We start from the raw sequence: 24,008 nt of genomic DNA on the forward strand, positions 1-24,008 counted from the left end.
AGTCTGGCAACATGAAACAATGTGCCTGAACCCAGAAAACTTGCTAAACTAAACCAACATAATTCTCTAAGCAGGCAGTTGAAAAGCTTTACGGCAATTCATATCTGGGCTGTTTTCCATGTAAGCTTCACATGACAGACAATTTCAAAGTCTACGTTGTCTCAGTTTTTACACGATGCAATTGCTGGAAAAGACGACATCATTCTTCTGATAATAAAAACATATAAGATCGCTATTCTGTGCCATTAATAATCTGACACATTTAAAAATGCTGCAGCTGTCTATTTTAAAGTAAATAGTATTTTATTTTTATGTGATGGTTTGATTCTACATTAAATTCTTTATATCTCCCATGGTCAGCTTCTTTATAATGAGTTGTTACATGCATACCTTTTTCTGGTGAAATGTCCATGGTTTCTGTATGACAGGTAAGGAAATATTTGCTGAAAACAAAGTCTGACAGCACTCTTGGCAAGCCCTTGACCTAGTATGCTCAACCATACATGCACACACACACACACACATATAAATCTCTATTAAAATGAGTTATAAAGTACAAAATACTTTTTGGTTGAAAGGTTTTTTTTAACCTACACACATAATATAGTTTCATTCATACTAAAGGCTACATTTTACAGGCTTTCAGAAAGTTTAATATAGTTCCATTCATACTACTCATCTTACAGGTTTTAAGGAAAAGACAATGGAAATGGCGAGGTAGGCTTAAATGATTTCTACTGATATTCTGAATCATTTTCACTCAACTTTTGGGTTGCAAAACAATTGTAAATAACAATCACATCTAATACAAAACACAACTCTAGAGTAGTAGGTGAAAGCCACTATGCTTGTTTGTTGAGTGGTGTCATACAACACACAAATCTTTACTTTCAGTTTATCTTACTTCAATCTAACTTGCCATCTCACACCATTTTCTTTAAGCATTGACACTTCTGTCTGCACATACGTATACATAAGCTGTCAGCACTTTTAGTCTGTGCTCCATGGTCAAAACTTACATCTTCAACATTCAGTAGTGGTCCATAGTAAGTGTCATCCTCTTTGTCTGCAATAAGGCCAGTCTTGAAGGTCACACCACGCTTAGGGCCACCAGTGTGGGAGCTCAAATGCTTCTGGCTGCTACTCACTTGTGGAGGGGCAGTAACTGCTTTATCTATAGTACAGAGTCAAGCATAAATAGCATTTCTTGGATGCACTGTCAAGAACTTATTTTTATAGTTTATAAGCTTATTAAAATTCCTTAAGCGGAAGACATTAATAACAGTAATAAAAATATCATTTTATTATTAATTTGTTTTATGATTATCTTGAAAAAGATTATACATTTTACATAACTTGTTTGTGAAACTGCTGGACTTGTCAATAATGGAAGTGAGAAACAGCGACACAAACCCTATCGAGAAGACATCAAGAAATATAGTCAGCATACCAGAAGCCTGCATATTTTTGATGAGTGATTTAGGATCATCTTTCCTTTTCGGATCCTCTGTTGCCCAGCTGCTGCTCAGCAAGTCAGGTGTTGGTTTGACTGAATCTAGATGATAAACCGTGATCAATACAAAATTAAGAAAACATAAGAGGAGTAACAAGACAATAATGTCAGTAACATCATGCTTTCTAAAATGCAATAAAAATAAATTAATTGTTGTTGTCTCTGTCTTCTCCTTTATCCTGTCTATACATTCAAAACAAGAGAGAAATTCATGATTTCAATTGCTTCAGAGAGGTAGGTCTTATGGAATGTTATGAATATTTTTGAAAATGGCAAGAAAGAAAATGTCCCAAACTGTTTTTGGACTTCATTCTGATGTGGCTTTACTGATGACATTTTAAAACCATTCCAACCATTCATGTTGTCTATAAGGCTACAGTTGGACAATAGATAAAATATGTGGTTCAAATTTCTGTGAAATGGTTTTCTAACGCATGGAAGAACTATCCATAGTCCTAAGGAACTGATTTTACTGAAGGATCTTCTGATTTTCTGATCTTCTGATTCTAGGTAACTATAACTGAACTGTTTCTCCTGGACTCAAAGTTACAGAATGTTAAAATATCCCAAACACACTACACATAAACAAATATAGATTCCATTTACCTATTATTTATTTTATTCATTTATAAAGTGTATTTATGTAGGGCCTTCCTCAGCAAAAGCTGGGTTCAAAGCGCTTACATACGCACAAAAGCATGCAATACTAGGTGGAAACACAGAGAGCCATATTCCTTCACAAATATAAAAGTGCCATAACAAATTCCATTATTACGTAAGTTTGATGTTGCTTCTGTAAATATAGAAGTGCATAGAAATGTTACCCTAAATTACTTCAGCAGAATGTTCAAAGGGCAGGTAAGTTCTGTCTAGCTTTCAGCCAACGTAGAATGCTACAGAGACCTCTTTTACAGCAACAATTTTCTACTTCAAGTATATATATATGCGCAATACATATAATACTCATTCATGATAGCTGCAAATCTTTTAAAACTACTCGTACTTCTGGCTTATAGGGTTTTAAAAGTTTAAAGATTTTAAATGCCAGATTATAACCCTCCGCTAAACATCTAAGTGCAGATACTGATGACAATAATGCATGGTGCAAAGCTGAAAGCAGAAAACCTTGCTTAATAAAACATGCACTTCATAACTAAATATCACATCAGCCTACCAGAGAAAGTTGTGGCTGTCTCAGATTCTTCAGATGAACTCGTGTCTTCACTCAGGTCTTCTGAGGAATCAGAATGTTGCCACTCATCATCATCTGCACCTTCTTTTTCGGCATTCATTTCCAATTTACAGTCAGACTCAGTCATGTGTGTTTCCATGACTGTTGTCTTGCATTCTGACCCATCTTTTGGTGTGTTGCCTTTAGAAAGACATATATATATATACACACACATATTGAAAACCAGAAAATTGTTTTCACTGTTTTTAAATTTCATTAAACATTTCCACTGACAACATGCTGCTTTCCCAAACGTCTTTAGCAGAGAGTACTAATAACTGGTGTATGCTTGCTGGAATAACAAACACATTATTCACAAAAATGACTGTTATCGTCATAAGTAGCTTTGTCTTGACTGTCTTTGTGCCAGCTTTCTCAGGTTGTCTCACAGTGCTTTACAGATGTTCACAGCCACATAAACCATGTCCAAATCATGTGGTATGGTGCAATCAAAGTTCTGAAAAAAACTATTAGTACTTTCCACTTGAATACTGTCAGATGATGACTAGACTTACCTGCATCAGTGGTGGTGCACTCTTCTGTAGTGGCTGCCATAGTGAAAGAAGCATCTGTTGATAGAGAATCTGATGAAGGTTTATGCGTTTCTACTTCTGTCGGTTCTTCAGGTGGAGGAGACCTGTGTAAAGTCTGTTTGCTGTCTCTTTCATGTCCCTGGCTTACAGAAGAAGAGGCTCCAGCTGAAGTTTGTGACTCCTTCTGTATTTCCTCCTTGTTTTGTACAGATTCTGTGGCATCCTCATTGTCCATCTCTACAGATGTTTGTGGTGGTGATATTGGTGAGTTCAGATGATGGACAGGTGTTTGTGCTGGTGAGACTGGTGAGTTCAGAGTATGGACAGGTGTTGCACAGCTCTGCATCATCCACAATTCAAAAATGAAGGTTAAAAAGAAATTTAAATATGCCAGACGCTCAGTACTGTCAATAATATGCTGAAGAGATAGTGAATCCTCTCCTATTGCAATATCCCTATCAATGAGGCAGCTAACAGACTGGTTAAGGTGGGAGGAAAGCTGCCCAAGAGACCCTCAAGGTTAGCTTTGCTGAGACCAAGACAATAATCAGAGTCACGCAAAAGAAAAGATGGCTTCAACAGCTCCCTAACTACAGCAGCTAAGACTCAACAAAAATTCATCTTGAGGCTGACAATATTTTGCAGGCATATTTTCAATTAGTTCTGTATTGGTTAGTCTTTATTGTGCTCTTATGGCACAGATCCAATAGCAGAGGCCTAATCTTCAGGACTGCTCAATCCAATGGAACCTTAAAGCAAGGTTGACCTGAAAATGAACCAAAGAGAAACAGATCTTCAGATCCTTGCAGTGCCTCCAGTGTACAGCAGATCTTGCCAGGAGCACCTGTCTGAATGATTGAAGACCACAACTGGAATAATTGAAGAAGCACACTTTTAATGCTAGTGAAAAACGAAACTCACTCCTGTTGGTTCTTCTTTGATTGATGCCATTTCCAATCTGGGGTCATCCCGAGGCAAGCAGAAATGTTTCACAGCTACCTCTTCCAGAACAGTGACAAACCAGTTGCGATCTGAATACAACAAACACAGAAGGCAGCTATTATTCTCCACATTGATAGGGTAAGCCACTTCAGCTTGACTGCTTCATGCAGACTGGTATGGTTACCAAAATGTCACCTCCCATAATCTAACCGTCAGATCCAAACTGCCAAAATCATAGTTTTCTCTCCATTAAATGGCATATGCAGTTTGTACACAGAGGTGTATAGTTTTATATGCAGTCACACTCGCCTTCAGTTGAGATGAGCCGATCACCAAAGTTTCGGGTACACTCATGACACCACAGTTGTGTTATGAGCTTCATTACGGAAGTACTACCACCTGCTTCCATCTGTCCTGTCTGACTGCTCAGGCTGACTGTGCGAGACCGCATAGACTCATAGGACAATGTGCGTCCCATCATCTTCAACTCTGCCAAACAATCAATGACAACCAGAAAAATAAATTAGTTTGTACAAACAACATTAGAAAGTTTTCATAACTGTAAAATTATATTTGCATCCAATCATGCAAGTAGTCATAAATGGGCGCTATATTGTGTTTAACCATTGTAATTAACACTGATAAACTGCCCTTTACCAACTGCATGTACTTAAGACACTCACACCCTTCGAGCTCAAGTGGAAAAATCCCAGTCTCATACACACAGGAAAGTGTTGCTCTTTTTAGAGCTCCAAACATTTCTACAGATGTATTTTTTTTTCTAGAATATATAGTCAGGAAAAAAGAACATCATCACCTCATTTTCACAACTCTTTTTCACTCCTCTTTTTTTTTTTTTTTTGGTCCACCTCACACTTACAATGACACTTGCACGTAGTAGTACAGGGATATTCACAAACAGATATTTACACGCTCTCACTCTCTCTCACACACTTTCTCTCATCTTCCTCTCTCTCTCTTCCATGCATGCACAAGTGCACAGCTATTGCAAGCTACTTACTGGGATCATCGCCTTTCTTGTGTGTTCGAAGTTTACGGATGTGAGAACGAGGCGACATAAGAAGGATTCCATGCACAACTCGTGAGATATCATGCAGAGTGTAGATATAATGTGCATGAATCGGTGTTGGCCGAAGGTGTTCTTTGACTAGATTATAGAGTTCCAGCAATCCATGAGTGAGTGCCTGCATAGTTTGGTACATCACAATAAAGCACTGCAGCATGGCAATGAATATTAAAACAAACTTTACACTGTTTTCAATTTTTTTCTTATTCTGTGGTACACTTGGCTCTCACTTCTATTGTTATTAGGTAGAACAGACTAACTGAAACTTTTATTCTGCTAATAAAAAATCCCAAAATGCCAAACATGAATTAATCTGCCATCAGAAGTGTAGCTTATTGAGAGATAAGAAAGTGCAGCCGTTATACTGACTGAAGTACTTAGAGGATTTCTATCATCATAAAATCTGACTCTTCTCTGCACCATTAAAACTGCAAAGCTTCAGTTTGTATAACTTGCAGAGGCAATTACTATGATTTATCAACAGAGGTGAAAAGTTGAAACTTCACCTTGGCAAACTCATGATGGTGTTCAACTGAGTATGCTGGGAACTCTTCCAACCATGTTTGAATTGGACGTGAGTATATTGTCAGAAGGGAGTCAGTGTTTGGTGTGAATATCGTCAGGTTCACAAATTGTCGAAGCAGTCTTGGTGACAGTACGTGAGTAGCCAACCCCAGTCCAGAGCCTGCCATTAGGATTTAGTCAGCTAAACTTTAAGCAGCATCATGCAGACACAGAGATCTAATATGCTAATTATCCAGCTCCATTTTCAACTAATATGCTGATGCGACTCATTACTATGTCTTTATTTCATGTGATACAACAAGCAGCTTTTCCCACAAAGCTCATGTAATTTTGTAATAAGATCGTGTGAAAATGTTGCCAGTTCAAACTTAATTTAGCACACAAAATTATTTGCTTCTTATTAAGATTTTGTGCTGTTACCAGTGAAACTTACTGTTATCCTAATCAAAATATAAACTTTAAGCTTAATAAACATGAAATATTCACAGCATAAACTAAAATGGTAGGTTTTTATTCCCAAGCACACAAAGGGAGCATGCAGACTATTCAAAATCAGCAGCTAGAAAAATAAATCTGCCAGACCTGCAGCAGATGGAAGAGTTGCAGCAGCAATAAATGATGCCTCTTTCATCTGCTGGAATGCTTGGCGCTGCTGGTCATATGTACCTCCAGTGCAAAGAATATGCCTCAGTAGCTCTACTGGCGGCTGATAACCTAGCCAAAGACAAGCAAAGAGCAATTTTTTTCTTGGCCACTGATCTCACCACTAATAATTAAACTGTAGTTCCAAGTACTTTGTTGAATATTGATGTCTCAGACAAGACTGCTTCTTCTTGCTGATGCCTCTTAGTCCACAAAACAGTACAGCATTGGCAGAGAGAAAAGTTACTTATTATCTACACACAGGAAGGGAAGACATTCATTAGTTAAAGCATATTTAATCAACCACCCATTCCATGATTCTGCACCAAGCAACTATGGCAGGCAATAGGCCTGTCCATAAACTCTGCTTACTTCCCATTGTCGGTGCCATGTTAAGATCATCAATGAAGAACAGATGGCGTTGGTTACTTGGGACATTTCCTTGGCCAGGGCCTGGCACCAAGCTCATGGCTTTACTCTGCAGATCCAGAATGTGGTTCAGCATTGACCGCTGCAGAAGTGATGCTGACACACCTGGTGACAGGGTGACAGTCGAGGAGGGATGTCTGCTCAACACCATGTTGTTGACAAGAGCTGTTTTGCCAACTCCAGGGGCCCCACTCAACAGTACAGGATGGTTCTTTGCCAGCATCAAGTCCACCAAATAGCTGTACCTTTCAACCTGTTTTGTGTGTAAAAAATGTTCAGCGATATATCAGATAAAATCTTTTCTTCAGCTGATAATGAAAACAACATTCTCCAGGCAGCTGCAATAAATGTCCAGAGATTTTATTTTAAACATAAATAGCGCTAACCTCTGGTGTCAGAAAGAAGGCACTTCCAACAGGCTTCATTTTGTCCTGCTGGCGATCACTCCATCTGATGAAAGAACCAGTGCTGTCATCCACACAGTAGTCGAAAACCTGGCCCCACACTGGGAGACAAATTGAGTGCACAGCACGGTACAGGACATCATGCACAAACTTGCTGAACTTGTCTCGGAATCTGAAATAACATGTAGCATGAAAAGGCAACTGATGTCTGACAAATCTCATATACCACAAGATTCTTTGTCTTCAAGACAATTCATATATCATTAGGTGATACTCTCTGATCTTAAGATTTATAAAGTTGATAAATGAGTGGATTATTCCTGTTAGTTCAGCAAGACAAATTAAGTGTCTGGATGTGATTTTTATTTGTTAATCACAACCTGCATTTTATGTATCTATAACTTACACAATTATTTCTCAACTACTTTTCATTGCTCTGTTCTCATCAGCATTTACAGTCTCTTACGGTTGCTAAAATCTAAGCTCTCAACATAATTGATAATACAGTAGTAATAAGCAGATTTATATACTGGCGCCACGGGAGGAGCTGAGAAAGGTCGTGAAGAGACATGGGAAAAAGGGGTGGATGGTTCTGGAACGTTCAACGGAAGTAGTGTAGCTTTACAGTTGAGGAAGCCACCGAATGAGACTGAATAAAATCTACGGTTATCTGGCAATTTCCATCTTTGTTGTGTTCTTGTATGACTAGCCCACTCCTACATAGCCATCAAGGACTGTAGTGTTGGTTACACCTGTGCCATGATGCCTTCAAAAATCTTACGTAGTTTTTTATTGAAGCACTTCATAACATCATCATCTCACAATCAGCAGACCATCAATTCAGTATGAAGATAAATGTTAAGATTCTACCTGTCGTGAAGATGGCCCCCAAAGCTCCATATAAAAGCAAATGCAAACATGTTCTTGATGTTGTCAATATAGTGAGGAATGAATGCTTCAATCTGTGAGCTGTTTGTTAGGCGACTCGCCATCTGACGAGACACTTTGCCATCTGATGCTCCCAGTCTTGTGTGACCTAGACAGCACCCAAAGAGGAGCACAAACAATAATGATGAAATGCATATATGCAAACACCCACACACATTTCCTGTTTGCATCAAAATGAACACACATAAAGATGCAATAACACTGACTCACTTCTAGATTCATCTAAGCGAGCTTTTTTTTCCAGGTCTTCCCGTAAGATCACCCTGTCCAGCAAAGCTGAGAACATCTTCAGGAAGCTGCTCACCTCTGCCACTCCAGAAATCATAGCATTTACCCTGGCAGTAACGATGCCTAAATCAGTACAAAGTGCCATACAGCAATCAGTCTGCAGGAATCTGATGGTGGCAGGAAAGACATCCTGTATCAGGTCATCCAAAATCTTCATGCTGGAGAGACAAAAGAAACAAAACATGAATGCACAAAGAAATATTAAGTACTAAACTAAATTCTGTGATTCTATGTCTAGAAGTCAAGTAGACAATCAGGCATTTCAGTGTTTTCAAAATGTTTATCTGAGCACCTGCCAGCAGTCAGAAGCCATCGGGTCTTTGCTGTCTGCTTCCAAGTGTGGTAGAGAGCACTCCAATGAGATGTAGTTTCTCCAAAATTCACCACAGTGCAGCGTGACACTGCAGCGGGTGAGGCATCAATCAAAGATGATGTCTCAAATATCAGGAATGTGGTGTCTGGAAGATAGAGATATAATGAGTTCCTAGAGCTGCCAGGATTTCACCTCAGATGGTGTGAGTCTGTGTGCTTCTGTTCAAATACAGCTGAGAAATAATAGACATTTCCTTCACATCTGTTTTCAAATATGGGGATAGCATGCACACAGATATTTGCATTTTTTATGAGTTAATCCACATTCAACTTCCTCATTACAGTCATCTGTTTTGTTTTCCTACAAAAGATCATGATCAGCTACTGTAACCTACCTTTTAACTGAATACTTTCTCCGTTGGCAAGTGATAGGCAGTGGTCGCCATCAAACAATGTCTTCATGCCATCCATCCAGGAAGAGTCAAGGTCACCATCCAGAACAAGCCAGCGTAGAAGAACAGATGGAGTTTCTCTCTGAAGTTTTTTCTCTTTCCTATCTGAATTCTGCAGACTTTCAATATATATTTTGTTTGCCTGTGACATGAAGAATGAATCTAGTGCAATCTTTCCCAGCACACCACCCTTCCAGACGCTTGCTCTGAAATGACCCAGAAGCTGAAGAAAAAAATCAAAAGAGTAGACATAAAAGTGTAATGTCATTATTTGTTTAACTGCTACATAAGAGAGTTGCAAGACATTTACATCACTCTCATGCTGTAGAAAAGCTTATAGTCAAGTGCACATCAAACACAAGAACCATTAAACATTTAAAGAAATCCAAAAGCTGATCTCATAGAGCATACTGGCTGAAATACTTCTTTAGCTTAAAAACAAGACCTATTCGAGGCATTATACAGAAGAGCTGCATACTTCCTTAGGTTCCATTGCTGTTGGAACCAAATGTACCACATCCACCTTTGGGTATCTGGCCATTTCACAAGAAGACAAAGCTGAACCATTCTCATCTGCAGCTGCCTGAGAGGACTGGACTGTACTACTCATCTTCTTGAGTTCATGGAACTTCTTGAAGTCAGTTAATGGCTTAAACTTCAGGTCTTCATTGCAGTCTGTTGGCAACTGTGGAAAAACACAACTATCAATATGAGTCATTATTTCAAAAACAGAATTTTATGGATCTAAACAGCATCACAACATATTTTCAAATGTCATGATGCAGATGTTTTACTTGCATAACAACTTTTCTGCATGGTAAACATATTTTTCCCAAACAACAGTAAACACAATGCTCATCCAAAACATGCTCTTTTTCAAGTGCCTATGTAACAAACACGTCAGTCACTGATGGCTACGTAGGGGTGGGCTAGTCATACAAGAACACAACAAAGATGGAAATTGCTGCCTCACCGTAGATTTTATTCAGAGTCTCACTCGGTGGTTGGCCTACTGTCTCTCCACTCTCACTTCCAAAATCAAAAAGGCCTCTCTCAACTGTAAAGCTACACTACGTATTCTATCTTCTGTTGAACGTACAAGAACCATCCACCCCCTTTTCCCACGGTCTCCTCACGATCTTTCTCAGTCCCCATGGTCACCTACCCGCCCTGTCTGGTCATTGTCTTCCCAATTGGCTCAGGCAACTTCATAACGTATGGTGTAACAATAGGTCCAGTCATCACCAGTAGCTATGGGTGGGCAGTTCAAGGCTGGCTATTACGAATGCAGCCGGTGTGAGAAAGGGACAGTCCTGGGAGCTGTTCGATCCCTACCCTCTACAAACAAAGACATGACTTAGTACACTAATAGAGTGCTACACTTATCTTAATTTCTTTTAAATCAAACTGTAAATTGTGTTTGATTTCATCTACCTTAATTTAGTGAAAATATAGTGCTAGTTACAACTTCTACAAGTTAAGACAAGTTTATGCCAATCTTCTTTATATCAAGTACATACTGTTTAAAACCTAGACAATTCATGCTTACCACATCTACATTCTGAGCCTCCTGGTCACGCAAGATCTGGAAATGAGGATCTATAAAGTTAAATGTATTAATAAATAATAATTAGTATATTCAGTTAAATATATTCTAAAAAAAAACTTTCAGGTTTAATTAGGAGATCTGGTACAAAATATATGAGCCATGAAAAATTCATAGAGCAAACCCATACATTCAAAAGGCTTTATTTATTAACAGTACATTCATATTTTCTTTCAACAAAGATCCAAAGCAGAAGTTTTGGAGTCAAATGATTACTGCATTTAATATAATTAATTGTTTAGCAAAAAAGATACTGATCACGAGACAAGTAACAGCCCAAACTCATCATGTGGAGGTGAAAAATACTGTCACAATTCTTTGTGGAAAAAGGCACAGACTGGAGACAATCAAAAGAGTGTCTCATGAAAGATAATTTTACACAGGCAAAAGATCAACAGTCACACCTTTAGCCTGGGTGTACTCTGCATAACAATGTTGTGGTCCATGGTGAGTTCATCACTACAATGATCTGGAGCAAAAAGTTTGTAATTCAGTAAGTTGATGGCACGGGACAAGATCCGGAAACATGTAGTCTTGCCACTCCCGGCTGGGCCCACCAAGGTGACAGGAGAATGTGATTCCAATCCTTCATTTAGCTCAAGGACCTGTCACAAAAACAAATAAAAAATTTACATAAATGTTCATGAAACTCCTTGTTTTAACTAGAAGGTAGTCTATTAAGTCTTAAGCCAAGAGGTTCCATGGGCTATGTTGTTAGTCTACTCAACCTTTACTGCTGTTTCAAATCTTGAAACAACAGCTGGAAAACATCCCAGCCATGATGAACTACAGTTTAAACCCCAATGACCACATCAAGCCATGCTTTACTGTGACTTAGTCTTAGCTGTTACAAACTAATTACAGCTTAAGCTCCACACATATGTGGCACATATTTAGTGTGTGGATAACTGCTCTGCTGTGACTTAGTCTTAGCTGACAATGTGGCATAAATGTTAAAAAAAAAAAAAGTCTACGTATGCAAGTGTCCACAAAAATGCACTTCCAAGTACATTTTATCATCTAATCATTATCCTTTAAAAAGATTCAACATCATGTGGCATGAAGACCAATGCAGAAAAGACTAAACTAACAACCAACACCACTAAGCAGAACTACCTAAATCAGAAAATGCCAATTTTCTGTACCACTTGCCCTTTGCTCATTGCAACATGAAACACAACTTTTTCACCAACCACTGTCAGTGCCAACAGTTTTCATACCCTACCTACAAATGATATGTCAGATACTTGTAAATTATTTTATATAAATATAAAATTTAATGAACTCATCATACAGAAACTGGAATATTTATATTGAAAAAGAATTTCCATCTCCTGATTTCATCTGCTTTCATCTTCTGAACACTTCTCCCATCTAAAATCACAGTAATCCCTTCCTGGTCATTTCCATCATCCTATATACATAAAGGACTTGGACCAGGACTTAAAGAAGCAAATACAGTCCACGATGATGAGAAAGATCATCCATATCTCCTCCAAAGACCACATGAACAATGAAAAACTATGATAGAAAATTAGGCTCATATTCACAGGGACAAGACACAAGCTGTACAGCTGAAGATCATCAGTATTTGCAAAGATAATCCTGAAGGGAACACCACAAGTAGGTAGAAGAGGTGGACAAAATAAAATATTGGCTGAAAATACCCAAGAGTGGCCTCTCATTCAGTACAATGTACAGAATGGCAAAGAACCAAGAAAGTGGGCAGGAGGTAATATGATTAGGTACCCCTACAGCTAATAGGCCTGTAAGACAAGATGATGACGACATTAAACATTTTACTTCCAGGCTTCCAAATGATTGCTGATGCACTCAGAGTGTAAAAGTGATAGCCGACAAACTTCACCTTTTGAACTAGAGGCTCTATCTCCTTCAGCCTGTCTTCCCGCATCACCTCTCTGATGGCCTCCACCAGAGGAAGTTCTTCTTTGCCACTGTCTTCTCCTTTCAGTACCCAGCCTGCAACTTGTGGAAAGAGGTCATGCAGTAGGACGCTCAATGTTGTCTGGTCATTCTCTGCCACCTGTGGTCCCACCACCTGGTGCAATGCCCACACCAAGCAGCGCTCCTCAACAGCTTTGGTGTCAGTTTCTGCATTAAAGGAATTGTCTTGAAAAAGTGAAAGCACTGAAATAGTATAACTGAAAATAACAATCACTTCATGCTTGACCAAAAGCTATATTATAGTAATAAATGCAAAATTTGTAAAGCGCATACTCACACTCCTAAGGAGTCTTTAGCACCTAAGAATATGAATGAGACATGGACAGCATTCGAGGGACAGGAAAACAAATAAAGGACACATTAACTATGAAATAATAAACAACAGTACTAATGATGAATAAAAACAAATGCAGAAAATGCAGAAAATGAGGAACCAAATAAAAAACTGAGAGTATCATGATATTGCAAAAGAAGATGAGCAGGGAAGGATGTGAAAAAGGACTAGCATTGTGGGAAAGGGTGTTAGGAGTAATGTTTACAGAGGAGGTGCATTTTCAGTGCACGTTTAAGGGATTCAATAGTGAGTAGGTGGCAGATATGAATGGAAGAGAGTTCCATTGTTTTGTTGCACAATAACTAAAAATCCTGTGGACACATGGTGTTGCTCTGGTGACAGGAACAGTAAGAAGATGATCATCAGACAAAGAGCGGGTTGTCTAGCTAGGATGTAAGGGAAGAGAAGTTCCAAAAAATAATCAAAGAAATTAAAACACAGCACGGACAGTTTGTACTGGACATGAGAACGGATAGCCAGTGCAATTTATGCAATGCATGTGTGTGTGTACAAGTTTACAAGGCTAACTACACACTGTGGCCAGACCATCAGTTAGTCACAGTTCCTAAAAACCCTAGAACCAATTAATCCATTTCTCTTTGCTGTTCCAGAGAAGAGGATTGAAGTTTGCAAGAGAATTTTCCACTAAAATGCTAGCTCTTACTCAATGGGTGTGCTATCTAATCTAATCCCTCGTGTTGTGTTCTTTTCTTTTTTTTTCCCTTCCAACAACTATACACCTGCACTTAGCTGACCTTGGAATCCACAAAAGACCTTTTTTTTCCAAAAAGAGTGTTCTCTTTGGTGCCTTGTATCGTGCTTTGTATCAAATGGTTTCTCGGTCTTGTCGTGTGTGCTCTGTGTTTGCTATTTTACTGTGCATGAGATAACACAAGCTTCATTTTCCCAAGGAACGTATATCTATTTCGTTCTTAAGATGAGGACAAATGTACAGCACATGCTGAGTCACACACACAAAGTGGTATGTGCATTTAAAAATGGATTTATTTACATCATTTACAAAAGCAAACCATTTCCATCCTAATCTACACATACCTAGCTCTTACACCACTAACACCAATCACCTACTTCTAATGCTTGATTCTACTTGCGTTACTATAATGACTATGTGGAGGGAAAAGGGATTTTGAGGTACATGAGCCACTTGACAGCAGATTGAAACTCCTACATGGCACAATATGGTACTTTCTCCTGCACTCAAAATAACCAGGCTGCTGAATGCAAATACAATACAAATACAAAACATCTTTATTAATCCCTCTCTGGAAATTACCAATGATCTGCCATGTTACAGTAGATCCCTTTGCCACTAAGTGCAGCGGTGAAAGTAATAAAAAGTATAGTTTTCTTCTTGGAAAACCAATAATATCCAATGAGCTGACAAGCCAGGCAAGCAGTTCAAATCCACTGATATACTATTTACAAAATATTTTTCAATTGTCATCATGCATAATGAATCACAAATCAAGAGGTAATATAGATATGGTTTGATCTGGCACTTTATGAATTGTTGAACACTGCATGGTAGAATCTTCCTCCGAAAAGAATAGTATCACAGAAGATAGATTAATAGAGCGTTTTTGGTTTGTTCTTTTGTTTTTGTTTTTTTTGCAAGAGCACCAAATCAACAATCAATAATATTCACAAATGGTAAATGGAAGCCGGTTCACAGATTTTGTAGTGTGCATCTACAAAGTCATTATGAATCTGTGATAACAGCAGATCGAGTTAGACTTGGAAATAGACTTGTCTGTAGATAATATCATCTGTAGGTCACTATAATCAACATGATAGTGAAGCAGAGAGATGAGAGTGGAGTGCACTGTGACCTTTTCAACAACAAAGGATGCAAAGAAACCATTATGAAGAGGCTGACTTTCGATGGGACAACAGAAGGCCATAGTTGGAAAGCCACCCTCTATTACACTTACCTTTTACTGTTTTCCTAGGAACTTCAGGCAAGGAATGGTTGTCCCGATATTTAGCACTAGCCATGACCACAATTTTCTTCACGTCATGCAAAGACCACCGATAATGAGTCTTTCTTGGCAGCTACCACATGCAAAATGGTCATCTTTAGAAGAGTTACATAAAGGGTGATAGGTACATCAACAGAAAGATGAGCCATTAGACTGAGAAACAGGAGTACAAAAATTTTGAAAATGTCTAATAACATAACCACAAGTACCACAAGAGAAGAACAAGGGTAGTAATAAAAGGGAATCATAGCAATAAAGGACTGAATAATTCAATTCGGCATTTAATCTCCTACCATAAAGTATCCATTTACTGTATTGAGTTATGCTACTCAACTTTACTTTTTTTAACAGATCTTTTCATATCAACTTCCCAAACACGATGTGCTTTTACAGTTTCATGTCTGGCACTATGCTCTGCTTTCTTCCCTATTCATCAATTCAACAATTCACATTTGAGGAGGACCATGCAAATGTAACCATTGTCATCATTAGTATAGTTACCTTAGTCTCCATAAGTTGTAGGAACAGGGTCAGTTTTCTAGCCCACAAAACATATTCTTGGAAACTGTAAATCCGCAGCAGCATGGAGAAAATGTGCTCAGTGTCAGGCTTGATTAAGGCACAGGGTCGCATTAACAGCTGTTAATAAAAATAATAGCCAATTTTGAAAATAAGTATTGCTATAGACTCAAGTCTCGAAACTCAAATCTTAATCTTAGATGTCGTGTCTTTTTTCCCTTAATATGCACCATGCTAAGTCATAAGTCACTTTTCCTAACCTCATTTTCTCATTGTATTTTCAATCTTATTGGTTAAAACTAGGATTGTAAGAAAAACATACTCTAAAATTGTCAGGAAACATAGCCTGGGTGTTCCCAGTCATGCCCATGGTCATGAAACCACCAAAATTGCTGTTTGCCAGAATCAGTTTCCCATTGAACATGACATTTCCCAGATATCGTCTCACATAGGATGGCTCTGGAACCAGTTTTGTGTAGTCAGGAGCTGCACGGCGTCGACCGGCTTTGACATGTTCTGTGAAGCAATGCAAATCACAAAGTGAGACAATCAACTCAACATATTAAATCACAGAAAGGGATTGTGCTAAATTTAATAAAGTTAAAAAAAACTAAAACCTAATACAGAACTCATATTTATTTTCTACTGTTTATTGTGAACTTGAAATAAATCACAAAATTTCAAATAAAGCCAACCATAGAAGAGAGGAGGTGGTCGATTATTTTTATACAATTCTGATTCTTTAATCTCAATTTCACGCTCTATGGAATGACGGCGCTGTTCTCGCTCTGCCACCCAGGTGTCCTCAAAATAGGTCACCAGTCCCTTTTCCTGTACACAAAAAAAGATGTACTCATTTAGCAATTTTTAGTATAAATATAATTATTTTACATATCAATACAGATCCAAATCAGTGAATTCTACTTTTGAGTGTCCATTCGAGTCATCGTCATCAGTGTGGTGATGCAGATTTATTTCAAATCAAAATCAAATCAAAACAGACTTTATTGTCTGCCCAGGAGGACAGAAATTTGTCTTTGCTCACATACCCATACAGACATTTAACAAACAGTTAGGAGTAAAAGTGAGGAGTAAAATAGTGTTGATTGCACCAGTCCATCAAGGCAGTGTATGTTTATCCTAACAACAAACCTTGGGTGACCAAGGGCCTAAAAGCACTGCTGAACAAAAAGAAAATTTGTTCATCACGGGCAGAAGCCCACGACAGAAGATTAGTACATAGAGAGGACCATGATGCTATCCGTTGGGTGGGCAAGGCTCTACGAGCTACTAGTTAGTCCGCTTTCAGTAGTTTGCCGGTGGACCAACGAGTGTCGACGAGATTGAAACAGAGGTCGAGTTAGCTCTCGCCATAAACCCGAATGTGTCAGAATGCGGCTCGTGGTTACATCTTGAGCTCGCTGGAGGGACCTGCCAGACGTCGAGTGTGATGCTTCCGCATGACGCAAGAGATACGCCGAGAAAGATCTTGGGTGTCCTAGGGAGGCGTACGGCGAACAAAGTCGGCATCAGTGCCACAGCAACGTGATGAGGTGGTCGACGAATACGCCGCGAAGCTCCAGAATTTAAGCAGGCGAGGTAGAAAGGCGGCGCAGAGCGTCGAAGTGGCGGCGATTGACACCATCTCGGAGGACTGCAAGCCCGACCGGTCAGGGAAAGTGACTGCCCCGTCGTCCGTAACAGGATGACGGAAATAAAGTGTAGCTGACCTGACTGGAAAGTGTCCGACGGCGGAGGTTGTCATTTATGGCAGTTGAGTGATGGCGTTGCTCGACACCGGCAGTGAGGTAACGACGGTCACTGACGAGTGGGCACGAGGGCACATACAGGACTTACAGCTAAAACAAACTCAGGAGTAGCTGCTTATCTAGAATTATGTACAGTTATTGCAACTGTAAGTGCATAACAATTAATAAAGAAAGAGCTTGTATACCATGACATGCAAACGATGTAAAAGCTAAAAACCAGTCAAGTGAGATATCTCATTTTAGTAAGCTAGCTCTGTCAGCAACACATTAAACATACAAAAAAAAAATATGATGGCATTATGAGTAAACGATCCAACATCTTCAGAATCAGAGGCTCATCTTTCAGTAGAAACAATGCTCACATTAAAGCCATGAGGAACTGTACGCTGACGTTCGAGCTCAGGGGAAGGTTGGGCTTCAGCTCGAGGCAAGGGGTGCAGTGTGGTCAGTGAGTTGCGACGAATAACCTTGTCCCCCACACCAGACTTCTGTTTGTACAGATAAAAGCACAGGAAGACAATAAGCACCACTTCCACTCAATTTTCAAAATCTTGTCATAAAACATAACTAGAAACATGGCCCTTGCTCCTCTGTTACTACTTATCAAAGCAAAGTTATTGGTAACAGCACAATATATTAATTACCATTCATTCACCTTTCTGCTTCTCAAGAAATACTAAAGATCTAAAACAAAACATGAAAATATTAATCCCAAAGTAATGCAAGGCAAAACTATTTTTCACTAAACTATATCTCAAGCAAGTTCTTTCATGTACAAACTCTATAAACATCCTGATAGTAATTTAAAATGTAAATCCAATTAGTATTTATTGCCAGGATCTATGGATGGGTATTATGTATGTTTACTTTATAATGAAGCAAACAAGATGACTTTTCTACTATTTTACATCTAAAAGACATAAGGAAAGCAAAAAATGTTAATCAGAGCACAATTCACTGTTCTTATAGTAAAAAAATCCCCAACGCTTCATAAAATAAATTTTAACTATAAAAATTAGAGCAATAAGTTTTACAATTAAAATATTGAAATACAAATGAACATCTCACTTATTGTGATGTTATATGTTCAGTTAATTTTTGCGGTTCATTTTTAGTGTCTGGGGATTAAGTGTCTGGACACCAGTAAAAAGTATATTCTTTAATGCAAAAAAGAAGCTACTTCCTAATCATTACTAAACATCAAGGTCTAGGAAGTAACAAGAGAAAAACAAAGCATAACACCAAATGACATAATTTTAAAACTGCACACAAATGAAGATGAGGATATGTCAAGCATGGCTGGCAATATGGAATAAAGAGAACAATAAATAATGCATACTGGAAAAAATTAAAATTAAATACTTTATCAGTTTAGAGATACACTTGAAGTGATGCATTTTCATTGTGAAAATGACTGCAAATTTTCAGTCATAATGCATACACAAATAAAGACTACTGTCATATTGTTCCTTAGATAAATATGGTTGAAAATATTTTGCTTTAAGATCAACAAAGTGACTAAATTTATGATTAGCTTAGTTAAGTTAATGATTAGCTAAGTTATGATTAGCTTATGTTATCCATAACAAACAGATATTTATGTAGCTTGAATATGAACATTTTAGTATACAAAGATCTAAAATTTTTAATTTTTTGCTCCACATCCACATAATGCAAAGTGAAAAGAAAAAAATACTTGTGCCTAGACAATTGACTACTATATTTTTAGCAAATTCTGGACAAAAATTCTGAGATTCTGCATTTTACAATATATACAGCTACACTCCTTTTGAAATTTATGTAAAATGTATGTAGAAACAAAAGTTAACATACCACAGACAATATCTGCAAATGAAGTCACATTAGCACTCATGAGTACAATGGGGTATACAAATGAATCAAACTTCTCATTTAGTAACAGGACAGCTTGTGTTAATGATGAAATAACAGGGGAAAGAGTACAAAGATATTAAATATTATTTGACACACATCCTTAAGTAATGATCTCTAAAGCTAGTTTATTAACTAGATAAGCCCATGCAATATATGAAATTAGTGCCCATGTGTTGCTCTTTGTTCTGGGTTTAAAGCATAGGAACACAATGCTCATACTTGTAGAAGGAGCAATTAAGACTGTCTGCTACAGAAGACGAAATTGCTCACAACAGTGAGAGAGAAATTAGTACGTCACCCCAAATATAACAAACAGCACAGGTTGTTAATAGATATCCACATGACTTTGATCAACACCAAAGATATGGTATTTGACATGTTTTAGTGTTAATACAGGATAAAAGGATAAATGCAGATCAGTGGTATTACTTGAAAATTGTAATAACAGTTCCTTCCTGTATCAATCAAGTAACTGCATGCACAAAGTCCTGTGTGTGTAAATTATTTTAATTTTGTCCAAAAATTAAATCTAAATAAATCAAGGTAAAATGCTTATTTTCTGATTAAATGTAGTTTTTGTACTGTTTCTACATGCCTTTCTGTTCTTTGTCATTTTATATTGCAAAGTGCTTTTGTCATGAGACAGATATTTCAATATATTATCTTTGCTGTCAAAGATGGGTGTGGTTATTATGGATCAAACACAGAACAACATGGGTACTGAGCTGTTGAAATTTCTAAACTCTTGTGTCAATGCTTTTTCTTTAGTTGTGTACCAACATGCTAGCACACTAGTGATTTCAGGGAGGAATGTTACAGCAGCAAACACAATGTAATGTGTCATAACCAAGGCCCAGGGCAGCAAATACAGTCAACAACATTTGTATCAATGCAACAAATAATCCCCACCTTGTCAAAACGAGGTTGTCCACGTATCAAATACTGGTTTTTGCTGGACAAGTCCAGTGCTCTGAAAGCCGTGTGAAGGTAGTCAAGTTGCTGGGCTGCTACTGACAGGAGACCTAAGTGAAAGTTGACACAAAACATTTGTCACATCTTAAAGATGACACCTTTCATATCAGTTGCTTTTTACAAGTCCAATTTATGGAAACATTTTAAAGATTAGATGACTATGAAAATCGAAGGCAAAGAGTCACATCCGTACACAAATGCTCAGATGTGGATGAGTGGGTGATGTGCTGATGTGGAGTTAGTGGATGAATTACTGAGTGAAAGAAGGAAAGAATGAGGACTGTGTTTTGTGCATGAATTTAGATATAGAATGCTTTGCAGCACCAAGTAAAATAGTTTTAAAAATCTAATCACACTGTCCAACACAAGAGAGAAGTATCACCTTTGGTAAGATGGTCAGTATCATCAAAAAGGGCCCAGCACCCAGACTGCACCATCCCAGTCATATACTGAAGTATCACTGGAAGAGTGACACTATCGGAGCAGGTGAGAGTAAACATACATCTCCCCAACATCTAACAAAAAAAAAACACACACAAAATATTTTATGCACAAAATCAGTGTGAAGGTCTATGCATTAGGTGGTATATGTGTGTATGTGTGTGCATATATAAGTTGCTTCATAAGCTTAATTTGCCAGCCACAGTAACAGCACTAATGTCAATAAATGATAAAACACTCCACAAATAGACTAGTAAATGGCCAGTCACAAGGTGGCATGTTGAACCTCCAAAGAATGCACCTCTTAATTAACAGACACAAGATCCCTTATAGTTAGTTAAAAGCCTGGGAAACGTATGCATTTTTTATGAGCATTGTTATGTAGCTGGAGAAGACGCTTAATTTTAAAAAAAGTGTTTGTATTTGGAAACTATACCTAGATAAAAGTCCTTCACATTAACAACCACACACATTAAATGGTAATTTTTGCAACCAGTCATTCAGAGCAGTTCATGACCTTGGCAAGGTGTTTGATGATATCTGTTTTCCCTGTTCCTGAAGGTCCTATGAGCATGCTGCAGTGGAAGGACCTGAGCGACTGTGTGAGCGACAGTGTGGTTCGCTCTGTCAGTGGTGTGATCACCAGGCTTGGAGATGGTCCCAGGTATTCGTAATCATAAAAGAATGTGTTGGTCAGCTGCTGCACATAGCATGGACTGAAGTCATAATCTGTGGAGACTGTAGTTTTCATACGACTTAAGTGTGGCATTTCCTCTGTATAGACAGAATTAAAAAATTATTTAAAAGCACTTACAAATCATCAACAAAAATAGTTAAAATCTTAATCTTAAAAAATACTATACTCATATTTCCAAAGCATCTTTATTTTTTCATAAACTACAAAAAGTACAAATTATATGTATTCAAATGTACACATCTGCTTTTGTACCTCCAGACAACATGAGAAAAATAAAAAAAAACATATATGGTAGTATGGGATTGGATGGGGCTTCACGAATGAATACACACACACACACCCATCTCCTTTGTTACCCATAAACAATATGAAATTATTACCATGGGTTTCCCGTTTCTGTGTGCTGCCTTGTGTCTTACGAAAAGGTTGAATTTTTGGCGAAGTGATCATCTGTTTTCCTCCATCATTCACTGTTGTTTTAGCACGGAGCACATTGCGAATGTCCATTCTGAACTTTAGAACTTTGAGCCAGTCAAAGTTTGATTCCACCACTGCCCGCTCTTTAAGAAGGTCTAAGAACAACAACAACAAAACCCAGTTTATTCAATCTTCCACAAATTTGCATTTAAGCCTAACAAAAACAAACAATAAACATATACTTACATATGCAGTTATGACAATAATTTTAATATTTGCAGTATAAATCAATGCTACATAGTGATATCTCTCAATATGCTTTAAAAAATTGCACATTCTAAATATATGTTATTAATAATAATAAATATTACAGTAAAGGTAATCCTTTATGTGGAGTAAAGTTTTAGTAACCCTATTTTTTTTGAGGTCTGCTTTTTTGTAAGGGTGGTGCCCATCCTCTCTCCCCTACTACCTTATCTTTCACAACCCTTTAAGGAATTAAGTACCCATTCAACAGCAAGGTCAAGTGGGGAAAGTATGCTGTGCAATATGGGTATCAAACTGGCTAATGTGCAAGTCTTTGGGTTGCATGTCATTGCATAACCACAAGGCTATCCACTTCCTATAATGTTAACTGCTGTTAGGCCAGACTACATTTATCACAAGTTAATGTTCAATTACATGAAGAGAACAGCTGTTTTATTATGCAATGTGTTAAAAGGTGGATGAGAAAAGAAGACACCAAATAAGTTGGAATTTTCAGATAGAATGTCCCACCTTTTGCATTAAGTATTAACCATGAGAGATCACACAGGCATACTGTATTTTGAGAAACTGATCTCATTGAGTAGACAGCACAGACTCTGACTCCCCAAATGACAAGTAAGTTCAATTTAATCAAATGTTGTTAGAAATGCATCTGGTCATAAACAGTTTTTTAGGGGGAGTAAACATATATTAGATCACAAAGTGATCATTTTTTAAATCATATTTCTGTGTAATCTGTTCTTCATGTGGCTGTTAGACAAAATGCTTTCTCTGTACTGCTTGTGCTTTAGACAACTGACATCTTCTGAGCCTTGTTTATCAGATGTACTTGCTCAGTCATAATAAGTGAAAGCGATTCTAGTTTGCATACCAAGCAAAGGTTAGTCCACATACTTTGACTGTGACAGCTTCTGAACAAGTCAGTCTGTGGAGCTTTAATTAAATTTCTCAAAATGATTTCTAACTCATTACACATTAAAAAAAGTGGTCTGTGCACAACTGTAGAAAATGCCCTATGCTCTCTTGTGTTACAATTCTAATGCTATAAATAGAGATAATCTGACATCTGTCATTTTCAATAGGGTGATAAGCATATAATGACAGCCAAAACCTTACTGTCCATAACATCTCGATGGTGGATGCTCTGGATTACAAGTGAACTGAGAAGGCAAGAAAGATGTTCTTGCATTTCATTGTCCAGGTCAGGGTTCTTGTATGATTCATGCAAGACATCCACATACTGGTCGATCTTGGCAGACAGGTTGCATCTGCACATGTAAACATTTACTACAATTAATTAGTTGAGTGACTTTTCCATTTACTGAAGGCAAGAATGACTTTGTAGTTAATCATTGGACGAGTGCTGTAAGTAGACTTATTAAATAATAGCAAAAGTACAAAAATGAGGCAATCATATTCTGGATCTTTTTCTGAGAAGCATGTAAGCTTCACAAAAATGTGCAGCATCAAAGAAAGGCACTCACCTAAGGATTTTCATTTCTTCTTGATCTGTCTTCTCAAGTATACGAGCCATGCTACGCTCCCACAGAATGCAGTCAGCAATCTGCACACACTGTGCAGGAAAGTGAAGAAGCCAGTGCTGATACTGATGTCGGATCTTCGATGTTATCTCTGCCATTTCTGCTACCTGTGCTCCACCTGATCTTGACAGTTCTTCTAGAATCAGGATAGGCTGGCGTGTTCCTGAAAAAGTTCTCAAACTGGAGATTATGTGTGGTAGATCCAGCCTTAGGAATAATTCCACTCAAGCCCAGAATGGATGGAGAGCAATGCTGATAAAGCTATTCCAAACCATTTCATC

General features: G+C 37.9%; 1 protein-coding gene across 2 annotated transcripts in view; it reads right to left on the reverse strand.

Annotated features, from left to right (window-relative positions):
• Positions 1–24,008, reverse strand: part of LOC112564650 (dynein heavy chain domain-containing protein 1-like) — an 84,641-nt gene that overhangs the window by 42,459 nt on the left and 18,174 nt on the right. Inside the window, exons 31-62 of one of the 2 annotated variants that reach the window (XM_025239607.1) lie at positions 23,671–23,890; positions 23,303–23,454; positions 21,883–22,074; positions 21,323–21,579; positions 20,747–20,879; positions 20,302–20,414; positions 19,333–19,344; positions 17,862–17,987; positions 16,426–16,561; positions 16,053–16,246; positions 15,713–15,850; positions 15,164–15,284; positions 12,780–13,024; positions 11,317–11,517; positions 10,856–10,891; positions 9,785–9,991; positions 9,250–9,529; positions 8,835–9,000; positions 8,465–8,700; positions 8,177–8,342; positions 7,289–7,478; positions 6,846–7,155; positions 6,414–6,545; positions 5,813–5,991; positions 5,241–5,424; positions 4,529–4,708; positions 4,199–4,308; positions 3,260–3,617; positions 2,688–2,885; positions 1,451–1,555; positions 1,020–1,174; positions 391–484 (exon numbers count right to left, since the gene is read on the reverse strand). In XM_025239607.1, coding sequence (XP_025095392.1) covers positions 391–484; positions 1,020–1,174; positions 1,451–1,555; positions 2,688–2,885; positions 3,260–3,617; positions 4,199–4,308; positions 4,529–4,708; positions 5,241–5,424; positions 5,813–5,991; positions 6,414–6,545; positions 6,846–7,155; positions 7,289–7,478; positions 8,177–8,342; positions 8,465–8,700; positions 8,835–9,000; positions 9,250–9,529; positions 9,785–9,991; positions 10,856–10,891; positions 11,317–11,517; positions 12,780–13,024; positions 15,164–15,284; positions 15,713–15,850; positions 16,053–16,246; positions 16,426–16,561; positions 17,862–17,987; positions 19,333–19,344; positions 20,302–20,414; positions 20,747–20,879; positions 21,323–21,579; positions 21,883–22,074; positions 23,303–23,454; positions 23,671–23,890 — 5,526 coding nt within the window. The remainder of the gene's footprint in view (positions 1–390; positions 485–1,019; positions 1,175–1,450; positions 1,556–2,687; positions 2,886–3,259; positions 3,618–4,198; positions 4,309–4,528; positions 4,709–5,240; positions 5,425–5,812; positions 5,992–6,413; positions 6,546–6,845; positions 7,156–7,288; positions 7,479–8,176; positions 8,343–8,464; positions 8,701–8,834; positions 9,001–9,249; positions 9,530–9,784; positions 9,992–10,855; positions 10,892–11,316; positions 11,518–12,779; positions 13,025–15,163; positions 15,285–15,712; positions 15,851–16,052; positions 16,247–16,425; positions 16,562–17,861; positions 17,988–19,332; positions 19,345–20,301; positions 20,415–20,746; positions 20,880–21,322; positions 21,580–21,882; positions 22,075–23,302; positions 23,455–23,670; positions 23,891–24,008) is intronic. The other variant, XM_025239608.1, reaches the window with a different exon arrangement.

Source organism: Pomacea canaliculata, linkage group LG5 (genome assembly GCF_003073045.1).
Source record: "Pomacea canaliculata isolate SZHN2017 linkage group LG5, ASM307304v1, whole genome shotgun sequence".
NCBI classification, from domain to species: domain Eukaryota; kingdom Metazoa; phylum Mollusca; class Gastropoda; order Architaenioglossa; family Ampullariidae; genus Pomacea; species Pomacea canaliculata.